The sequence below is a fragment of the Plectropomus leopardus genome, chromosome 19 (genome assembly GCF_026936395.1).
Source record: "Plectropomus leopardus strain MGB_pleo_1.0 chromosome 19, ASM2693639v1, whole genome shotgun sequence".
NCBI lineage: Eukaryota > Metazoa > Chordata > Actinopteri > Perciformes > Serranidae > Plectropomus > Plectropomus leopardus.
In genome coordinates, this window is record NC_142194.1 from 21145243 (window position 1) to 21168450 (window position 23208).

The 23208-nt window shown below is 40.3% G+C and overlaps 1 protein-coding gene and 2 non-coding genes across 8 annotated transcripts in view; 2 read left to right on the forward strand and 1 right to left on the reverse strand.

Annotated features, from left to right (window-relative positions):
- The window catches only part of rhbdf1b (rhomboid 5 homolog 1b (Drosophila)), a 43832-nt gene extending 29139 nt beyond the window's left edge, over window positions 1-14693 (forward strand). For 4 of the 6 annotated variants that reach the window (XM_088070088.1, XM_042507676.2, XM_088070089.1 and 1 more), the window contains 16 exons: window positions 1736-1958; window positions 2410-2616; window positions 4220-4342; window positions 5874-6016; window positions 6109-6360; window positions 6440-6551; window positions 6673-6747; window positions 7951-8112; window positions 8954-9054; window positions 9217-9280; window positions 9458-9552; window positions 10701-10776; window positions 11141-11241; window positions 11345-11498; window positions 11571-11794; window positions 12680-14693. In XM_088070088.1, the coding sequence (XP_087926214.1) occupies window positions 1736-1958; window positions 2410-2616; window positions 4220-4342; window positions 5874-6016; window positions 6109-6360; window positions 6440-6551; window positions 6673-6747; window positions 7951-8112; window positions 8954-9054; window positions 9217-9280; window positions 9458-9552; window positions 10701-10776; window positions 11141-11241; window positions 11345-11498; window positions 11571-11794; window positions 12680-12875 (2308 nt within the window). In that variant the 3' untranslated portion in view covers window positions 12876-14693. The remainder of the gene's footprint in view (window positions 1-1735; window positions 1959-2409; window positions 2617-4219; window positions 4343-5873; window positions 6017-6108; window positions 6361-6439; window positions 6552-6672; window positions 6748-7950; window positions 8113-8953; window positions 9055-9216; window positions 9281-9457; window positions 9553-10700; window positions 10777-11140; window positions 11242-11344; window positions 11499-11570; window positions 11795-12679) is intronic. The other 2 variants (XM_088070090.1, XM_088070091.1) reach the window with 2 other exon arrangements.
- trnai-uau (transfer RNA isoleucine (anticodon UAU)) lies at window positions 10930-11023 on the reverse strand. The gene is made up of 2 exons: window positions 10986-11023; window positions 10930-10965 (listed from the first exon to the last, which is right to left on the reverse strand). It is a non-coding gene; the product is annotated as a tRNA-Ile (tRNA).
- On the forward strand, window positions 12191-12262 carry trnap-cgg (transfer RNA proline (anticodon CGG)). The gene has a single exon. It is a non-coding gene; the product is annotated as a tRNA-Pro (tRNA).
- Window positions 14694-23208: the final 8515 nt, after the last annotated feature.

A 23208-nucleotide genomic window follows, 5' to 3' on the forward strand; every position in this document is an offset into this window, starting at 1 on the left:
TCTTACAGTCAGAGGCCCGGTCTGACTCCTGTCTCTCTGAGACATTCCTCTGTGGAAGAACAATCAGGGCTGCGCCGCCCCCTCCCTGCCCCTGTGCAGCCTTAAAAGGCTTCCCCAGCTGGCGTGTTGTCTTGATGATGAGGGCCGTGTGTTTATTACTGAGTGTCCTGCTCTCCAAACAGTTTCCCCATCATGACCTCCCCCTCCTGAGCGGTTAACACACAGCCGGGAACGCAGAAACTGTTTCAGTGGAAAACATGGGAGCTGCATGTACAAACACACAGAGAGTCACTTCACGAACATCTGCCTCTTTACTGTCGACTGAACGGAGGGCAGCAGGTCGTGTGAGGATCAACATGGTATTTTGTATTCAGGCTCACTAAGCTGCAGTGTCCATGCAATCAGACATGCACACAGAAAGAGAAAGATAGAAAATGGGGCGAATCAGGGTTCATACTGGCATGAAAACCTCCAAAAGTCACAGAACTTGCAAATAGCAATGTCAAAGCCTGGAAAAGTTTTGGAAAATTAAAAATATTAGGGCTCTAACAGTTAATGCATTAATTGCAATGCGATTAAGGTCCAGCAGTTTTTGAAAAGCCTTGGATGAATCTGTTTCACAAAACTGTATAAAAACACATGATGTGTTCAAGGACTGTCTGAAATTTGAAAATCCAACAATGATTTATGTTTTTACAGTTTCTTGCTTATGTTAGCCATCCTGCCACTCCAACAAGGGCTCCTATGTGATCTTATCCTTTTCTGAAACTTTGTAATCCAGCCCTGAACAACAGTTTCTTTTTGCAGACTTAAAAATAAATAAGATCCATAGTGATAAATCAGACAGTGAATGTAAAAGTAAGAGTTGAAAAATGGTTGGTAAATTTTCCCTTAGTGTAAGTGGCTCAAAATGGTCATAGTTTCTGTTGATGTTGTTTTTACATTTTTCTATTAAATATAATAACCCCTTAAAACTGGGGCATATTGACTTGATTTCTTTTAAAAACAGGAAGAAGGCAATGAGCAACAAACGAAGAAATGGCCCAAAAAATAGAAAGAATACTTTTTCCCTAGCTTTTTCAAAATAATTTTCTAAATCTACTAATTTCATGGACCATTTCTGACAAAGTTGCTCATATCCTTTTTTTGCCATGTTTTTGAAAGAAACTGCAATACTTTGCTCTGAGTTCAGAAGTTTAAATACTTGTGAAGGCCTCTGAAAGCAGCATAAGAAAAGTGAAGTCGCTCCAGTTTTCAAAGGGTTAAACTATGCATTTTGGCTTTATATTTAAAAGATAAGGTACCAAAGAGAAAAGGTGCAAGGTTCCAAATTTAAAGATGCTCTGTGTCTTTTTACAGTGATGGTTCTCTTCATTGGTGTAGACAAGAAATCAACAAATGAACCAATTAAACAGTCAGCTAACCCCCAACAACCAATGCAGTCAGTCAAGTAATCAATATATTGATCTGTTAATCAGGAGGGATGTAAGGCTCAATCTGTCAAAGACTATTCAGTGTGTGTGTCGGGATTCTCAGAATTTTCCTGGCTTGCAGAAACAACTTGAGGCTAGTGTTGTTTTAGAGTAATAAAATGAAACAGGCTATAATTTTTTTCATGCTCTTTCCAGGTAAAGTGAGAATTAGTTTGCTTTCGTATGCACGCCTCCTGGACAAACGACAAGTAGCACAATTTAATTTTCACTTCCTTGCTAACATGAGTGCGCCCTCTCTGCAGGGGTACGGCCGACTGGTTCGGGGTGAGCAAAGACAGCGACAGCACGCAGCGATGGAGGAGGAAGAGCCTGCAGCACTGCAGCCATCTATACGGCGGTCTGAAGCCGCAGGTGATGAGGGAGATGGAGCTCCACAGCCAGGACAACCTCTCCCTGGCCAGCACTGAGACCCCTCCTCCCCTCTACCTCCCTCCCCACCACCCCAGTCACCATGGCATGCAGAGGGTAGGCCGGCGCCGGGGGCCCGTTACAGGGATGGAGAAAGAGATGGGATCGTTATTCACCTTTTTCCTCTTATTCTCACATTCCGGCGCTTGCTTCACGTCTTTGCTTTGCTGTCTTGTTGAGGTTTTGGTTGATGGTTTTTGAAGCTTTGAGGCAAATTTTTTGAGCAATTAATTAAGAAATGAAATTTCCCACATTTTTGTGTCTAAAACCTGCTAATTAAGCACTTTTGCCTGAAGAAGCTCTCCAAAACCTTGTGCATCACTCTAACCCTGGTACAAATGTGTGTTATCCTGCTTCTCACTTTTTTGTCGCTGTGTCTCTACCTTTTTTTGTGGCTTGACAACTGAGTATAAAAAAAAGCTGTGGTGAATGAACACATGCATATTGTGTGTGTGTGTGTGTGTGTGTGTGTGTGTGTGTGTGTGTGTGTGTGTGTGTGTGTGTGCAGATCATAGACCCCCTGGCCCGGGGTCGTGCCTTCCGCATGGTGGAGGAGGTGGACGGCGTCAGCGTCCCGCAAACGCCCATCACGCCCGGCACTGCCTCCCTCTGCTCCTTTTCCAGCTCTCGCTCCGCCCTCAACCGGCTGCCACGACGACGCAAACGGGAGTCTGTGGCAGTCATGAGTCTGAAGGCTGCAGCAGCACTAATGAAGGTCTTTGTTTATTTTTTTTTTTATTTATGAAGCAAATCTAAGTTACCAAATATTTTGAGCTTTGCATAATCTGTGCTTCAAACTCTTGTTGCTTTTTTAAATTTCAAACTAGCACCCAAATACCCCTTTGCCCCATGATGCCCAAAGTGCCCTTCTATTAAGATGCATTTAATGTTTTTTTTTGTTAAGATGTGCCTGTGATCCTCATCAAAAAGAACATTTAACAATCAACAATAAAATTATGTAGAAATAAAATTAGTTAGAAATAAAATTAGTTAGAAATAAAATTATGTTGAAATAAAATTAGTTAGAAATAAAATTATGTAGAAGTAAAATTAGTTACATATAAAATTAGCTAAAAATAAAATGACGCCGTCAAGCCAGCCACCGCTTTGATTTTGATGCTTGTCTATTCGTGGTGGGTGGTATGGGTGCTTTGATCGGCAAAAAAGGACAAAGAAAGGCACGTATTTCAGCAATAATTTCTCATTTTTTAAATATACCAAGTAAAACAACATTATTTTACAATTTATATGGAATCCAATCATAATGTGAAGTTATTTTACTGTATTTTCTTTAATTTAGAAAAAGAAGCTCCAGCATTAAAATATCATCAAATATTCCTGTTTGACCTTTCATGAAAACCTTTGTTTGCTGAAGTTTCTAATAGATTAAAACTACACAATATATCACATTCTTAATTCATAATCGTATTAATAATTTCCTTATGTTTCAACTGTCATTAAAAAAAATCTTGTTCCATGTGCCCCTTTTTAATGTTGAGCACCTGCCCCTTTAAAGGTCTCTGCACAGCCCTGCTGCTGCCACCTCCTGTTGTTCTGAAATTGAGATTTCTTGTCTTTTCTGCACAATGTGAATACACTTTGGGACCGACTGTAAGTGTGCAATACAAGGCACCTGTACTCTATTCTAGGAAAATAGCTAGATCATTATCGTCAGTCTGAAACAGACTCGTTTTCTCCGTATAGGAGATTGAGTTCAGGATTTATGAACGCTTTACACTTTTATTAGGTTTAGTTATAGTTAGAAAATGCTATGTTTTTATGCACATGCACACACTTTAATCTCCCTTATGTGATGCTGTGATGAGATTCCTAGAAAAATGTCATTTGTTATATTCTGATTTGTGATGAATGGATGGTTTTTATCTGTGTGTTTATGTGTGTGTACGCATGTTATATAAAATATGAGATCAGCTCGTCTTAGCGTAGATTAAACTCAGGAGTAATATCTTACAGTACAGATGACTCTCACTATGTGGCTACAGACTCGCCCGTGTAAAGGGATAAATGGATGTTCAGTGAGAGTATCTGCTGGTGTGTGTTGTGTTAGTGTGTGTTGCGTGGGGGTTACTGGGTCTCCGCAGCAGATGGTCTGTGATAAAACACACTGACTGCTCAGCTATCTGCTGGATCAGGGTATTCCACAAGTGCAGAGCTAATCCACCGACGCACAACCATCATTAAGGAGGTAGCACGCTCACACAGGGAATTCCCCCGGATAAACTGTCAGGCATCACTGCACCTCAGCCTGTTGATGATAATATTGTTGATGTTTGTGTTTGTGTGATTGTGTTTATCAGGGCCGAACGTTAGGCGACAGCACCACCGGGCGATGTCGCAGACGGAGTTTTATGCCCCCTAGTTTCTTTGAAGATGAAACGGTGGACTTCGCTGATGATCTGGACACGTCCTTCTTCACCAGAGTGAGCAGACGACACATCTCCACGCACTGTCGGGACGACCTTAAATTATGAATAAATACACATTGAGCAGAAATTGAAAAGCAACACTTTTTTGCTCCCATTTTCACAGGTTTAAGTTAAAGATTTAAGACCTTTTTTGGCACTTAATAGATATTTTTCTCTCAAATACAGGCTGCAAGAAAAGCCAATCTTCAATGTTATTTCCCTGGATTTGGCACTACATCCAACCGACCTCACCATGTAAAATTTGGAGTTTGATCACACACTACAGTGCCACAGATGGGGTGTGTCACTGGATGCTGAATGCAGGAATGCCCACCAGAGCTGTTGCTTGTTGACTGAATGGTTATTTCACTACCATAAGACATCTAAAATGTCGTTTCCTTGAATTTGGCAGTACATCCAATCAGCATCACAGTCCTACAAGTCGGTTACGATGATGAACTGCTGTCAGATTCAGACCTTAGTGAGCATGATGAGCAGATGAGCTTCACTGAGATGTTTTCTGACCGTTTGTGCTGAAATTCTTCGGTCCTGCAAACTAATCATTGCATCTGCTGTAGCCGCTATCAGACGATCTTACGGGTGAAGACATTGTGGAGGTCCTGAGCTGATGTGGTTGCATGTCATCTGCAGTTGTGAGGCTGGTTGGATGTACTGCCAAATTCAGGGAAACATAATTGGAGACGTCTTATGGTAGTAAAATGAGCATTGGGTTCATGATCAACAGCTCTGGTGGACACTCCTGCAGTCAGCAGCAAATGGCACGCTCTGTTTGTGGCACTGTTCTGTGTGATCACACCTCACTTTTTATAGTGTCCTTTTCTTGCGACCATCCCAAGGCACACCTGTGTAGTAATGATGCCTTTTAAGCCGTTAGAACTTGGATCGACATTACTTTTGTTGTACTGCGTTCAGTTGCCTTTAATAAGCATTTAAACCTCTGGAACCTGAGAAAATTGGTTTGATTTCTTTTGATAATACGTGAAAGAGCAACTTGTCAAGAAATGTCTGGCAGATTGCAAAAAAATTAGTAAAAAGTGACAAGAAGGTGACTTGAAAATGAGCTGTGCGGCGATTATAAGATATTATCAAAAAATTGGGGAAAATGTCCAGAAAACTATATTTATAATTATTATAATTATATATTTTAACCTATATATATGGTCATGTATAACTGTTTACTAATTTCTTAAAAATTTTCAGCCATTTTCTGTTTAAGCTGCTCATTGTCTTCTCTCCATGTTTTTGAAAAAAATCAGACCAATTTGCTGAGGTTTGAACCACTGAAAAATTAAAGCAAAAATAAAAGTGTTGCATTTGAATTCTTGTTTAGTATGACATTACATTCAAAACACTTTTTGAAACACTCAAAAATAAGTCATTATTTATCTCCAACAGCGTGCACACTAAAGGCAAGCCACTGATGTCGTGGTTTCCTGAGAAAACACTATATGACATATTTTACTGGCTCTCTGTCGGGACATTTTGCAGCTTTGAATTCCTACTAACTCAGCTCTAATCTTTGTAGGACGGCCTGCAGGATGAGCTGTCCAGCTATGCCGACGAAGTTTTTGAGACGCCATCGGAGGCCGACCTCAAACAGCTGGATGAGAGCGAGCTCACAGGAAGTGCGCTGGATAAGAACGAGCTGGAGAGGAGTCATCTAATGCTGTGAGTTTACATGTTTTACGTGCACACACGAAGCTCGATGAAACTTTTGCATCATGTAGATACTATTACTACTTTTATGATATCATGTCCAGGCCCTTGGAGAGAGGATGGCGGAAGGCCAAAGACGGCTCTCTGGTCCAGCCTAAGGTGCGCCTGAAACAGGAAGTGGTGAGCGTCAACCATCAGCAGCGTGGACAGAGGATCGCGGTTCCCGTTAAGAAGCTGTTTGCCAGAGAGAAGAGGCCGTACGGGCTCGGCATGGTCGGCCGTCTCACAAACCGGACGTACCGCAAACGCATTGACAGCTTTGTCAAAAGGCAGATTGAGGACATGGACGATCACAGGTGAGACAGCTGATTCCTTTATTCCTTTTTGCCAGTGTCTCAGATGATGGAGCCTGAATTGTCCTTCTGTCCTCCTCAGACCTTTTTTCACCTACTGGATCACATGTGTCCATCTGCTCATCACCATCCTGGCCGTCACCATCTACGGCATCGCCCCCGTGGGCTTCTCACAGCATGAGACTGTCGACTCTGTAAGGACATTTTAAGGACAGTTTATACAAATGCTATAGTGACTTCACTGGTGTATTGTCAGTGAATTATTTTCCTTTGAAAATTTTTTAGTAAAACTGCTTTTTGTCTCTTTTTTTTTAGGTGTTGAGGAACAAGGGAGTTTATGAAAACGTGAAGTTTGTGCAGCAACAAAACTTCTGGGTGGGTCCGAGCTCAGTAAGTATGTTTTATCTTTTATTTACCATCCTCTTTCTGTAAATGTGCTTTAACATCTGGATCGACGTCAGTTTTCTCGTGCTGCATTCAGACGCCTTTCACAAGGATTCGAACCTCTGAAACCTAAAAAGAAGCAATAATCTGACTAATTTCAGAAACACAGGGAAAAACATAAATAAATGTCCTGTAAACTGAAAAAAAAAAAAACAAGAAAAACGTGACAAGAGAATGTCACACAAACAAAATTTTGTAGCTTTTTTGGGGGGTAATTATTATTATTATTTTTTGTTTGTTTACTTCTCTTTCTTTGTTGAAATTATTCTCAGGTAATTTTCTTGTAACTTTTTATCCATTTCTTGCAAATTTTTGGGGCTGTTTTTTGTTGCTCATTGCCCTTTTTTCATGTTTTTAAAAGAATATCAAGCCAGTTTGCTCAGGTTTCAAAGTGCTGAACATCTTTAAATGTGGTGGTTGACATGGGAAAAGCTCCAGTGTATTAAACTTGTTTGTCTAACGTTAGATCTGTGACTCCCAACCAGCCGTATCTACCCAGGGGATACTTTTGCACTTTCGAGTACATAGAAAAATTCCAGAGTAGCTAGACTAATTTGAGGAAAACACATAATGAGTCAACTGTAACTGGAGGGCTAAACAGTTAGCTCAAAGTCATGGATAAACTGTTGAAATAGATAACTCAAGCAACAATAGATAAATTGTTAAAACAGTTAAAGTTAAATCTATAAGTAAGTGCCATAAGGTTTAAAATACAGCCAAAAAAATAATAAGCTATGAGTAATAAGAAGTGACAGATTAAGGATGAAATAGACAACACTGGCCTCTCCTTTTGAACATTTTCATTTATTTATTTTTTTCCATAGACATAAATGAAATGCTGTGATATATATATTTTTTAAAAAAAAGCTTTATCGTGCCTCTTAACTCTTTGAAACCTAAGCAAATTGGCAAGAGAGCAACTTTAAAAAACATGACCCAAAAATTAACAAAAACTTAATCATAAAAAGAAAAAAGAAAATTACCTTAATAAAAACTAAAAGAGGAAAAAGAAACCAGCAACAATTAAACAAGAAAATGACCAGATGAAAGTGCTTTAAAAATTATATTAATTTTCTATAACATAATTTGAAATGTAATTATTGTACTTACAAATGTAGTTATGGTCCAAATAATGTCTGTGTCCCGCAGGAGGCGCTGATCCACCTGGGAGCCAAGTTTTCCCCGTGCATGCGTCAAGACGAGGAGATCCACAAACTGATCCAGGAGAAGAAAGCCAGGGAGAGAGAGTCGGGCTGCTGCGTCAGGAACGATCGCTCCGGCTGCCTGCAGACGTTACAGGAGGAGTGTTCGGTAAGTCTAATTAAACATTCACTCATACGATATCAGAGTAAACAGTAGTCACTGATGCGTCTCTGGTTGGAAGAATTTTAGTGTTTATTGAAAGTCCTATATGATATCATACATGATGTCTAATGATATATTGCAGGGATAGTGAACTTGCTTTACTTGGGCCACTTTTGCAAAATGAGGCCAGGGGCCAGTTGCAGCAGCCCCACATGTTTCAAGGATTTTAGGACATTTCTAGGACTTAAAAGAGCTACTTCACCCAAAAATGGAAATTCAGTTATTATCTACTCACACTCATGTGGATGGAAAGTAGGGTCAAGTTTTGTAGACCACAAAACACTGTGAGAGGTCCACGGGGTGAAGGCGGTGCACTCATGATGACCAGGATTCAAACGTTAAAAAATGACATTTCTAGAATTTTAGGATGTTTCTAGGATTTTAGGATTTTTTTTTTAGGATTTTAGGATGTCTCTAAGATTTCAGGACATATCTTGGATTTTAGGACTAAGATATAAGGACATTAAGCTAGGACCTCTGTCAGCGGCTGTGGGGATTGTCCACTGGCACTTTTCTGATGAACAAGCTCTACGTTGTTGCTGTTTTATGCACTCTGACACCTCATGTATACTAAAAGTACAAAAACAATTCCCAGAGTGAATCACTTTATTTTTACTGTGAATTAGAAAATGGTTGGGGGGGTAGGGGGTGGGGGGCGTGTATCACTGATATATTGAATCAAAGTTTGGACCACCTTTAGGCAGCTTTTGTTACACCATTAAGTCGTAGTCAGGGCTGCACATGCAACATTAAAAGAGAATGACCCTCCGTCTGTCTCCTGCTGCAGAGCACGCTGGCAGTGTGGGTGAAGTGGCCTCATCACCCCAGTGCTCCCTCTCTGAATGGTACACTCCGCCAACATGGTTCAGTCTGCCATCAGGACCCCAGGTGACTCCACAAAAACACTCTGTAGGATTATCATCCTGTGTGTTAATGGAGAACTCATTTAGTCAACACTGTTATATCATTTTCTCCATGTATGGACTGTATCAGTCACTCAAACAGAAAAGTGTTCAGTTATTTTTAAATTTTTTGCTCCTGATTTTGTAGGATCTGTTTGGAGCCGGCCTCAGTTTCACCTCATGAATGGCCTGATGACATCACCAAGTGGCCAGTGAGTACATTTACATGTTTTGAAGCATTCAAATTCATCATGTCCGTTTTAGCTGTTGTCTTCAAAATAAAAGTAAATAAAAGTTGACTGTAAGTTGAACACACTGAGGTCTGATTGCAGCACTTTCTCCTGCATTTAACGTCTTGATTCAATGCTTGCTTTGCTTCTGATGTGCAGGTTTGTACGAGGTATACCTCTGGGAATCACACCAACCTCCCCCACATCGACTGCACCATCACGGGCCGGCCCTGCTGCATTGGAACCAAAGGACGGTAAGGACCAACGTCACTGAACGCCACAAGAGCACGACTAACACAGAGTTGGTACACATCCTCTGAAGCTGTTACAGCTGCTGCATATATGCCAAAATTAACTCTTTAATTTAATGTGAAATATTAAGGTGAGCAGCTCCTTAAAACTGCATCGCACTTCTAAATTATATATAATTTTTAATATATAATCAATTTGAGTAGAATATGACTTGAAAACACTGTTCATAGAAAGTAAAATTTCACTGCAGGATCAACACACTGTTTTCTGGAAATTCATCTTCTTCTTCTTCTTATTATTATTTTCATTAAATTCATTATAATACAATGAATTACAGATACAATAGGACAAATACAATTTGCCCCCCCTCACACACACACACACACACACAAGCATACACGCACGCACGTGCACACAAACACACACACACACACACACACACACACACACACACACACACACACACACACACACCCACACACACACACACTTGTTTCTGCTCCACCAGAGCTCATCCATCACTGTACTGCTCAACAATCACAAAGAATCAGCCACACAAACAATAACAAGTACACATAAACAATTTTAATGTGACAAAGTGAGACACAAAATAATTAAATTAAGGAAGTACAATAAACAATAAAAAAGATAAAAATAAATGATAAATAATTTTAATTATAAATAATTTAAAAAAATAATACCCCCCAAAAAAAAAAAAAAGTAAAATAAACAAAGTAATCTATGTATAATATAGGGTCAGTATTACAGGACTGCAATATCAACTGTGTCCATTTTTATATAGGTTAAAAACAGGTTGCTCTAAACATCTGAAAAGGTTTGAAAATTACTTGTCAGAAGCTAGTTTTAAAGCCTAAACGTAAGTGCATCTGTCACATGTGGATTGACATTAGGCGTGAACTTAGCAAACTTTACTTTGGACCAGTGCGGACTTCAAAATCTTGAACTGGATACTTGCATGTTGTAAGTAAATTGAAGAGGAAAAGAGGAATGTATCCTCCCTAAAGCTTTCTTCCAAAACTTCATCAGGGCTCCAAATCCTTCTGCCACTGACTCCCTTTTTATCACAGTATTTTGGTCATTTATCTGCGAGCGTTCGATGATGAATCTAACAATGTGTTTCATGTTGCAGATGTGAGATCACTTCCAGAGAGTACTGTGATTTCATGCACGGTTACTTCCACGAGGAGGCCACTCTCTGCTCACAGGTAGAATGAACCGGATTCTACAACCTTTTTTTTTTCCTCCCATTAGTCTTGAGTGTTGATTTTCATTCACCAGCTACTGATTCTGCTGACTTTTAATCTGCACTTTGAATTGTACCTGAGATGCATCCAGACATTTTCTATTTAAAACTTGTGTGCTCCAGGTGAGGCTCGAACTCACAACCTCGGCATCGCTCTGCAGATTACTGTCTTATAAGTACCGCGCGCTGACCGATTGCGCCACTGGAGCCTGCTGTAGTCAGCAGGGAACTGAAAGCAGATTGGACTGAAGTCAGCACTCTTGTTTTTTTCCCCACAGGGTGGCAGCAGATCTGCAGGCTCACTGACTGTGTTCACTCTCTTCCAGGTGGCGTGCATGGATGATGTGTGCGGATTGCTGCCTTTCCTCAACCCAGAGATCCCAGACCAGTTCTCCAGACTCTGGCTGTCTCTCTTTCTTCATGCTGGGTGACTGAACTCTTCTTTTTGCTACATGTTGGTATTTAATGCAGCAACAGTTAAGATGTTTTATGTGAAAACTACATTTGTTCTTTGTTGCCTCCCTCTGCAGGATCCTGCACTGTCTGGTGTCAGTGTTCTTCCAGATGACGGTGCTTAGGGACATCGAGAAGCTCGCCGGATGGCTGAGGATCTCCATCGTCTACATGCTCAGCGGCATCACCGGCAACTTGGCCTCAGCCATCTTCCTGCCCTACAGAGCGGAGGTACGGCGCCGCCCTCGCAGCCAGCGTTTTTTCAACATGCTACATCTGAAAATCCTGTTTCCTGTTTCTCAGGTGGGTCCTGCAGGCAGCCAGTTCGGCATCCTGGCCTGTCTGTTTGTGGAGCTGTTTCAGAGCTGGCAGATCCTCGAGCGACCGTGGAGGGCTTTCGCCAAACTTTCGGCCATCTCCATCTTCTTCTTCTCGTTCGGTTTGCTTCCGTGGATCGACAACTTTGCTCACATCTGTGGGTTCGTGTCAGGGTTCTTCCTCTCCTTCGCCTTCCTGCCATACATCAGGTAAGTGAGGAAAGGGATGTGCGGCGCTCGTCTGCTTTCTTTTACCAAGAATGAGACAGAGAGATCGACGCTACTTTTATATCTGTACAGTAAATGTGAAGCTAGAGCAGCGGCTGGTTAGCTTAGCTTAGCATATAGGATGGAAACAGCCAGCCTGGCTCAGTCCACGTGAAGAAAGATCTGAAAAGCTGGATTTGATAATGTCTGTCACTTCAAAAGGTCAACCCTCTAGGATGAAAAACGGACACCTGCACAAAGTCTGTTTTTTTGGGAAGCAAGTAATCCGTGTGTGTGTGTGTGTGTGTCGCTGACATCATTCCTCAGGTATAGTAAAGGTTTAGAAAGAGTTTTATGATATGAGCAGTTCTGTATCACAGCATGTAGGAGCACACACATGGCTCGTTGGTCTAGGGGTATGATTCTCGCTTCGGGTGCGAGAGGTCCCGGGTTCAACTCCCGGACGAGCCCAAAGTGATCTCCAGTAATATTGCAGAATTTCACTATCTCAGTTCTTGTATATGATGAAATAAAAACAGTTGCCCCTCAAAGATGTACCGAAACGCAGCAACAGATGATCATCTGCAATATTGGACCCCTCCTATCATAAATAGATTCTGTTTCCCTTGAAAATACTGAATGCTCACAATAATGGGCTCTGCATTTTAGACAGTATCACAACTGTTTTTTTGTTTTTGTTTTTTGTTGCAAAGCAACATGCATCGTAATTTTTAACAAAAGCTGCTGTGAAATCAGGCATTTCAGGCTGCAACAATCCCAAAGACAGCCTGGAAAATCCTGAAAGGGACTTAACTAAGTTTAATCTGATTTATTTGATATGACTCGCTCACTCCATTATGAACTGAATATCTGTTTTTTCCTCTCCAGCTTTGGGCCGTCCGACATGTACCGTAAGCGTGTCCAGATATGCGTCTTCCTGCTGGTCTTCCTGGGTCTGCTCTCTGCCCTCGCCGTCCTCTTCTACGTCTACCCGGTGAAGTGTGACTGGTGCGAGTACCTCACCTGCATCCCAATCACGGACAAGTTCTGCGAGAAGTACGACCTCAACGCACACCTCCTCTGAGGCGAGTGTCAGCTGGACTGTTAGTGGATGTGCACTGACACTGGACGGCTCACAGTGTTGTTTGCGGAGCGACTTTTTTCCTGGAATGATGATGAGCAGCGCTTCAGGATTTCCTGTCGATGTATGAATAAAGGCTGAGCATGAGAGCCTTCAAATGTTCAGATGTTGGGAACAAAACTATCACTTGAAAGCTGACTGAAAAGGACTAATTTCTGTGTTATTGATCTCTAGCTGGGCTAATCAATGAGCAGTCACACTCCTCTCTTCTGCGGTGCCACTCAGCAGCCAAAAGGAACCCTACAAGCACAGGACTTTTGTTTTGTACTGTTTTTTTTACTGATGTCCAAATACGTTTGTCCATTTTCTGGATGTCCTTAGAGTTAAAACTCGCCAAGAAATGAGACTTTAAACTGTGCCTTATTGACACAAAACCACACGATGTCTTTTTCTTCCATGTTTGAGCTTGTGTCCGTAGTTTCTGACATTTTAGGTCCAGGGATCGGCTGCGAAAAACACCTGAAGTTTTCTCTTTAACACATTAGGGTTGTTAATGTCCTTAGCTGAGAGACTTACATAAGGGTGTTGCACAAAATCCCTTAAAAGGTTTCCTTAGTTAAAGGAGGATGTTGAGGTATTTCCTGCATTGATACAATTCTACAGTGTCAATGTTTGTTTGCTTGTACTCACACTCATGATACCTGTTATCGAACAAAAAGAAAAGAAGACGAGGAAAACAAATTTGATCAGTAAATAACAGAAAACAACAAATGTGGAGGTACATTGCAGTGAAAATTAGTTCTATAGTGTAAAGTCAATTGCTCATTATCCAGTACCTTAAATTTTCTTCCTTACTTTGGTTGCAAATGTCTTTTGTGTAACAGTTTAACTGATTTTAGAAGATTCCGCAAGGATAAGCAGAAAACCTTAAATTCTCAACTGAACTTTATAAGGAGACCTTAAATAGAAGACTTAAGGGGTTTTGTACAGCCAATTTTATTTCAAGGAGACCTTAACTTGGACTTCTCCTGACCCGAGGCACAGAATCCCTTTAAGGTTTCCTTATACTTATCCTTATTTATTGACATAAACTCAGCCATGTTGTGGTTTAGATGGAGTCAGAGGTACTTTAAGTGTTTTTTTCCTTTTCTTTAGTTACAAAGATCCTTTTTGCAAAGGTTTAAGGTATTCCTTCGATATACTTACTCAAACGTTTAAAGTAAACATTAAGGAGAAGATCTAAGGGGCTTTGTGCAACCAATTTTATTTTAAGGAAACCTTAAGTCAGACTTTAAAGAAAATCATTATTTTACGATGTTTTGTGCACTCATGCTTGTGACATGAAAGTTCCTTTGTGCAATGGTTTTACAAACTTTAAGGGATTCCTTAATAATAAGACTGCGACATGGCAAAAACCCCAAATACCTTCCTTAACATTTTAAGGAAACCTTAAGGATAACACTTAAAGGTTAAGCTTTTTGTGCAACTGATTTTATTTTAGGGAACCTTAACTCAGACTTTAAGGGAAATCTTAACTTAAGGTGTTTTGTGCAACCAGCCCTTGTTAAAACTGCATCACAATCTGACATGTAAAAATCTTTGTACTTCAGTATTTTGTGGCTGAGATGCCACGTGTTTTTTTTCCACTCAGCCTTTAAATGCACCTCAGTCACACATGTTTTTTTTTATATTTGCTGTGTTTCATCTGAAAAGAACACACTCGCATGTTACTCTGCTTTGTTGTGAATCGCTGTTCCTGAATGTGTGTTTTTATTCAATGTGGTGGCGTTTTAGCTACCTGACAATAAACCGAAAAAGACACCAATTGTCATGTTGTGTGTTGTTCACACAGGTTATGTGTAGACAGCTAAATATGTGTGCTCCAGGTGAAGCTTGAACTCACAACCTCTGCATCTCTCTGTCTTAAAAGCACTGTGCACTGACCAACTGCGCCACTGGAGCTGCTTAGAAATGCTGCTAAAGGTCGATTCTTATCTGCCGTGTTGGAACCCCACAAGCAAACTGGTTTGTTACGAGTGATGAGATCAGAAAGTCTCTCTCATATCATTCTAAAAAACTTTACTCTTTTTTTTTAAATAAAGTAAGTGATTTAAGAAGAGTCTTTAATGCTAGGAAAAAAGATAAACATTCGGGAAATGACTTAGAAAATTTATGTTTGTGAAAAAAAGATTAGCATTTAGAATAACAAAATTAATTAAATAATCAAGAGCACTTTTATCTGGATTATCATAATAACAAATAATATCCCCTAAAGCTAACTGAGTAAACTTCATAACACAGAGTCAGGCATGATAGAAACACTGTCAAAAAGACAAGTGACAGACAAAAATGTAACAAACAAACAAACAAACATCAAAACAAAGAACACACAAAAACATAAAGACAGCTTTCTAAAGTCATATAATGGCTGAATAACCAAACAGCTGGTTATAATTCTGTATTGTGAATGCACTTTTCTTATTATACTCATGTCCCACAGGCTGCATTATATTAGAATATATAGATTTGTTTGTATGAATTTTACCAAGCAGTATGATGAGGTTTCAAAATAATCAATCCTGTCTTTGAGATTGATTTTGTAAATAATATTCCTCAAATTATATATTTTTAAATTAAATCTGTCCATAATTTAATATTATGTAAACAACAACAAAACACATATGTCAGTGTCTCGGGCTGTTGATTACATTACATGACAATAAAGAAGGAAACAGAAATCAGAGGTTTCAGAGGAGTCTTGCGGTACCGTAATAGACGCGCATCAAAATTAAATCGGCGGCTGACTTGACCGCAGCAACCTGCGCACCGAAATACCGTTGGAAAGGTGGACAGTCTGCGCGCGCGCAGTGGAGAACGCAACGTACGTTTAAAATGGGGACTTCCGGTATTACCACGGCGGTTAAATCTCTGGAAAACAAACCTGTAATGTGCGACTGACAACGCACACTGATCTCAGGACTGACACAGTTACAGCAGCTGGTAAGTCCTAATAATTACTCTGAATTAGTCAAACAACAACAGAGTAGTACTGCGCTGCTGCAGGCTTCCATGCTGGAGCCTTACTGAAGAAAAGCTGTGCAGGTGTGCTGTTGATGCTCACTTTCAAACTATCACAGGGTTTCTTTCAACGCTCTGCCATAAATGTATACAGAAAAGGTGTATTATTAACTAGTTCATTATTCAGTTCCTTTACTTAAGTAAAAGTACCAATACCACCCTGTAAAAATACTTATTTTTCAAGTGAAAGTTAGTATAATCAGGAGTATTAAAGTGGAAGTACCCAATGCACAAACAAACAAAAAAATCGCCCCATGAGCTCAAAATTTGCTAATGAATTTTCTGTCAATAGACTGATTGATTAACCCTTTAAAACCTGGAGTACTTCACTTTTCTTGTTCTGGCCTCAGATGCATTTCACAAGTATTTAAATCTTTGAAAAAGTCGCATGGCGGACATGGGGTACACACAGGGTTTCCCGTATCAGTGCCCGTGCACTTTTAACAACCATTCATTTCATTTGTAACACGTCGTAGTTCGTTTTTCCGAGCGGCCTTGAAACGCACCATGAATATGCAGCGGCGTACACGCGCTGCGTTGTTGTGATCACGTGACGCTGCTGAATTATTGGTTTTAACTGAAGTACCACAAATAATGTGCATCAAACCAACCAACAAGAATAAATAAATGATGTCAAATGAATTAAATGCTAACATAGCTTGGTGAAGAAGAATACTTGTTATTGTTAGTTATTAAGTTATTTTATATATATTAAGTTATAAGTTATTGTTACCTATGACTGGCTAGCTAGCTAGGAATAAAGCCACTCCTCCTTCATGTCTGCGCAGAATTTGTGCTCACTGTTGCTTTGCATTTATTTTTTAAAATTCTTTAATACTACAATAGAAAAAGCAGGGAGGAGAAGGTGGACCAAAAGGCAACACTGATGGTCATGCAGGGGCTTCACAGGTGAGGAGAGATTATAACTGGCTAAGAAAATATATCTATAGCATAAAAGTGACTTTGAGATTAATTTACACAGCAATTTTGCAACCACTATCATTAATTTGTTTTAATCTGTATTATTGCAATAGACAATAGAACAGGATGAAGGACGCAGTGGTCAGGACAGAGAGCCCTGACCATCAGCCTGAGGCTTCACAGGGGAGGACAGATTATAACTGGCTGAGGACATGTCAGGTGTGTGACTCTGGGGTGAATTTCCACAGCTGAGGGTCACTCTGTGTCAACTCAACCAGAGCGTGGCAGCTCAAACTTTTGATTTTGATAGTATATGATTTTGGTCAATTTAAAGAACTTGAATCGGTCCCCGGGTGCCATACTGTGGCTGTTTGTGGTTATTTCGGTTCTGTAGCCACGAAGGAGAGGCGCAGTTGAATGTGAGAGGATGATAAATCACTCAATAAAAGTGGGCTTATTCCTGAGCAATCTGTCCCCCTCACTTCTGAAATAATGGCTACGCCCCTGCTTTCACTGGGCAAACTGCTGTGATTTATTTCAAAAACATGGGGACAAAAGGCAACAAGCAACTTGGTAAGAAATGTTCCGCAAACTGCAGGAGATTAGTAAATTTAACAAGTTATTTTTCCCAAAAAAGTTATGGAAAATGCCAAGGGGAAACAAGAAAAAAGCTAGGGGAAAAACTGTATTTATAATTATAATTTTATAATTATTAAAACTGCATATTTAAAATTATGTTACAGAATTATTATACTTTTTTAAAGCATTTTTCCATGTATATGTTGTCTTATTTTTGTCTTACTTTATCTTTTTTATTAATACTAATTTCAAGTAATATTCCTGTTCTTTTTGTTAATTTCTTGCTAAGTTTTTGGATAATTTCTCCCTTTGTTGCTCATTGCCTTTTCATTTACTAAAGTTTCAAAGGATTGATCAACTAATTGTTCCAGCTGCACTTGCGTGTGTGTGTTGTTTTTTTTGTACACACATTTGAAAAAAATTACAAAAGTCAATTTTATTTATAAAGCCCATTATCAAAAATCACGGTTTGCCTCAGAGGGCTTTACAGCGTACGACATCCCTCTGCCCTTAGACCCTCACATCACCTAAAAAACTCCCGAAAAAGATCCCCTGTAACAGGGAGGGGGGGCTCAAAAGAGAAAGACTCAGATGATGGTGACTGATCCTTCTTCCAGGACAGACAGACATGCAATAGATGTCGTAAATAACAACTGAAATACAATCATGACAAAAAGGAAAGAAAAAGAGAGGGGGAGAGAGGGGGAAAGATGCACAGCAATAATGGAAAAGCTGCCAGATGAATGTAGTGAGGTAAAAAAGTCAAATATTTTCCTTTGAAAAGTAGTGCAGCGCTAAGATTGAACATCTAAATTGTGTGAACTTAACTGCAACTACAAAAAACTCAAACAAACCTGCCACATAACTGAGAATATCAGTCTGCACTTGCATGTCTGATATGACCTGAGGATTTCGGTCATTTTAAGTGTTTTGTGTTGTCCACTAGATGGCGACCAAAGACTAATAAGTCACAGGTTGAGCCTGGTACTGGGGTACAACATGATGACTGCTGCTCAGGGTGTAAAGTTCCTGCGACTCTGCCGTGTTGTTCTTTGGGATTTGAAAGTCATTAATTCAAGCAGGAGGTTTATTAGCGTGCAGAACTCTTGATGGTGCTCCCTGCACTGCTGCTCGCTCTGTTGTCTGCCTTTCTCTTTGAGTGCTCGCACACAAACGCACACACACATATAGTACACAATTGCTGTGGCATCATTAAGTCTTGTCTGTAACTGAGTCTGAATAAGAGTGTGCTCATGTTGGAGTGGAGCTCTGAGAGCGCAAACACAGACAACACTCATCTGCCTACACAATATAAGCTATTCTACTTCAACTTAATGCTGCGGAAAGTTGATTTTTGATGTTGTAACAATCTCTTCTACATGAGGAGATCAGAGGTCACACGTTAAAAATATTTCACTAAAATGAAGTTAAAAAATGTTGCAACAATGCTGCAGTGTTTCCTCCTCTGTCTGCACAGAGTGAGAGAGAGTGATGGAGACCTTTGCTGTGGCTCGCCGCTCCTATTGATCATCAAACTGTTTGACATTTTGGTCATCAGGTTATTTGAGGGCAGAGGAGATTTGTGTCTTGCAGTGACCTTTTTTATGAAGTCTCGTCATTCGTGCATGCTGAGAGGAGTGCACAGTCTGCACTGACTGGGGCGACGAATCGAAAAGAGACACAATGGGACATTTTTTAAAGGAATTGTTTGAAATTTTGGTCACTTTCTGTCAGAGAGTTCAATCCGGCTATTGTCTCTGCTGATCTGATCTGATCTGATCTGATCTGATCTGATCTGATCGATGGATGAAAGGAGCAGCTGCTGTGAGTGAAACCAAGCTTTTAGACCCAGAGTACGCTCTGTGCTACGACTGTGTGATGTTATGAGTAACGGAGCACTTTATATATTCCAGCAGCGCTCCTAATGAACGGTTCAACTCCAGAAATATAATATCAATACGTGGCAGTAGATGTTTTAATCATGGCAGGCCGCCACAAATAAATGAACGTGTGGGAAACCTTGTTAATTAGTGGGTATATAGATGTTGGCGGGCGGGTCAGGTTAGCTTTTCCCTTCTTTCCAGTGTGCTGCATTTCTCTTGTGAAATAAATAAATAATAAAGATTATTATTATAATTATTATTTTTATGCTAAGCTAACCTGCTGCTGGCTGTATCATGATACTGTAAACATGAGGGTGGTGGACTCTGTTTATTTGAAATTTAAAATTGGATATCAGTTGAATTATTGTGGTACTAAATTAACTCTCAGAGTAGCATTACACTATTTGTGAATTTCATAGATTTTGAGTTAAAAGTGACTTAAATCTGCTTTAACTGATTTTTAGTCTTTTAAGTTAAGATGAAAATAAATTGTTGGTTACCTACAGCAATAATGGCAACGTTAGCATTTGTTATGACCTGAACACCAAATGGAACCTAGGAATTATTATTTTGTGCAATGAATTGCATTTGTGAGGGGCAAAAGGGGAGCCTTCAAAACTTTCCATACACATCAGAACTGGTGAAAAAACTGATATCTTACAGGTCTTGTACGTGGGTTTGATTAAAAAAAAAGTATTTGCCATGAAACAGGAAGTTATTGTAGCTAGAGTGCACATTATCCAATCTGCCCCATATTTCCTATGTCTCATAAGAATCCAGGTCTGAAGACATCAGCATGCTAATTTGTTGTCATAATCATAGCGCCACCTACTGACAACAGGAAGTAAACCTTGTGTGACAATATATAGAGTGGTGACCGTAAACAAAACACTGAAGTTAAAGCTAAAAAAGCTCCGTAGGGCTGAAAGAAGCTGCAGTCAGGTGATAAATCTGTCACATTGTGCTTTGATACATTGATCATATAGAAATATCGACTATAGCAGCTTTAAGCAAACTGTCATAGATTACTCATACAGTGTAATGTTCTCTGTTCCCCTCCTCATTTATGTCAATATGAAATCTGACGGAGCAGCTAATAGTGACAAATTAATGACCCTGCTGACATACAGATCCTGACAAATCATCTCAGGAATCCTTATTCTGTCATCCAGTGTGTGCTCAGCCTGATGGAGGCAGCACCCGACGCCATTAGACCCCACCTCCCCCCACTCACAGCCTCCCCCATCCCCTGCAGACTCCTTATAGGAAATTATCCCTCTCCTCCCTCCTGCCACACACTTCTCCAATCTAACTTCATCCTCTCATGTCCTCCTCCTCCTGTCCATGTCATGCCTCCCAATTTCCATCACTCATTCATCATTTGGTTTGTCCGACCCCCTCCCCCGACTCTCCATCACAGCTCCTATACAGATGGTAATGTGACATGAAGAGGATGGGCTCTATGAGCCATTGATCAGCATCAAACGAGACACACTTAGATACCTCCCCTTCTTCCTTCATCTTCTCCTCACCGCATCTTTTAATGGACAGTTGTTTTTTGGAGAAAATGAAAGTCATGTTTTCCACGTCAATGGCCGGCGTTGACTAAAGCAGAGAGTGGTTCAGCATAAAATAAATGTAGGGATGTAGCTGCTAGCCCCTTTTACACTGCCTGTTCAAGGCAGGAATGTTGCATTTGTTTTCACCTCACTGTATGAAAGGTATGAACACAGCGTGGTGTGACATTGTTTTTCTGCTGTCAAGCCGTCATTCGAGGTACTAACAGAACTGGATTATTGTCTGGACGCATGGGAACCTATGTTCTCTGAAGGGTCGTGTGCACTATCAGTGTGAGTGCATGACTACATATGTGCAAGCTCCTAGGTGAGACAGCCAGGTGACTGTTTCAAGACAATAAACTGCAAAACGGAGAGTTTTTTAACAAGAAGTTGGTGGCATTTTCAGCTGGGATTGTGCCACCAAGAATGGGTGCTTTTTAGCAAGGTATCAGCGGCATTTCTAGCGGCCATTGTGCCACCAAATCTGTGTGTTTTAGCGAGAAATTGGTGGCATTTGCTGCTGTAATTATGCCATGAGATATTAGCAGCTTTTTCAGTGGGGACTGTACCTCCAAAACTGGGATGTTTGTTGAATGTTGAATTTTTTTTCATTGTTCTTTGAAATTTGAACTGTGTACTCCTTGCACTACTAAGGGGGCCACACAAGGGCGCCAGCGTGCCAGTCAACATACTGATTTATTTATTTATTCATTGTCTCTGACTTACTCCTTACTGTCTGCTGTTGATTTGGAAATGTTTGTATGATCTGTACACTGTTGAAACTACATTGCCCTTTGTGATAAATTAAGTTTTTCGAATTAAATTAAATTGAATTTCCAGCAGTCACTGTGCCCCCAAAACCAGGTTGTTTTCAGTGAGACGTTAACGGCATTTCCTGTTTACATTGTGCCACCAAAAGCGAGTATTTTAAGCTGAGACCTAATCTTTTTCCAACCATAACCAAGTGGTTTTGGTGCCTTGATATAACCACATATTAGCCACAGCAAACACTCAGTTATGGCACAATTCAGGCAGGAAATAACGCCAATGTCTCGCTAAAAAACATCTGCCTTTGTTGTATAAAAATATAAGAATAAAAAAATAAAATAAAGCCAGCGGAAACAAGGGACTTTGTTGCAGCAGTATCGCGAGATGTGCGGGTGTTTCTACATGGAAAGGCGACCCTGAAATGGGACCCTGACAGCTGGCCAACAGGTGGTCACTGACAGACCCTCTCTCTTCATTGTGCCTGCAACAACCACACACACACACACACACACACACACACACACACACACGCACACACACACGCACACACACACAGACTCCTCAGACTCAGGCCATCAGGTGAAGGAGGCTGAACAAGAGGGGGGAGGGGTGTTTGTGTGTGTAAGAGTGAGTGGGGGCTAGCATGCACCTGTCTGCTGATCCACCTATGGCAGAGTTGATGGAGAGTAATGTTATAGGCCTCCTGAAACCACATGGTCCCATACACCACCTGGACGTACACTGTGTTGGTGTGTATGTGTGTGAGTGATTAGTAATGAGTGAAGGATAAGTCTGCCATTGAGATCTAGTGGCATCATTTTTGTAATTTAAGTTTGTAGGTAAATCCGAATATCTCTGCCATCCATCCTTTTGTGCTTTATTGTATTGATTCAAGAACATGGTTACATGGTGTGGACTACAAGCGCAAAACACAAATACAAGCACAAAGACATAGATGGATTGGTTAAGTAGTACTCTGTTATCTCTCCTGGACAATTGTCATCGCAAAGGCTGCAGACCCTCTGACTCCTATCCTGCTGCAGGGGATTCTGGTGTTGCAAACCTTGAATTAAATATATATATATATATATATATATATATATATATATAGATAGATAGATAGATATTTAACTTCTGCCTGCAGTGTCTAATGTTCCTGCGTACTGCCATTACCCCAGAAATGTGCAAAGGTGTCAGGGCCCACTCATCACGGCTTGCAAATTTATTTTTTCAAATCAAATAGCTTTATTAGCATGAACAACAATACGTTATTGCCGAAGCAGTTCACAAAACAAAACAAAACCAAAGAAATTATTTTACACATAACATATTCATTCATTACATATACATATTAGATTTACCGGCCCATTTATCTCTTTCTCTCTCTCTCTCTCTCTCTCTCTCTCCATGTATGTTTGTATGTGTTATCTATCTGTGTTTGTTTGTCTTTAATAATTGCATCTTCCAATAAATCCCTCACAGCACATAGTGGGAATATTTCCACCTTCCCATAAACCATATTATTAGAAATTATTAGATACGAATGCA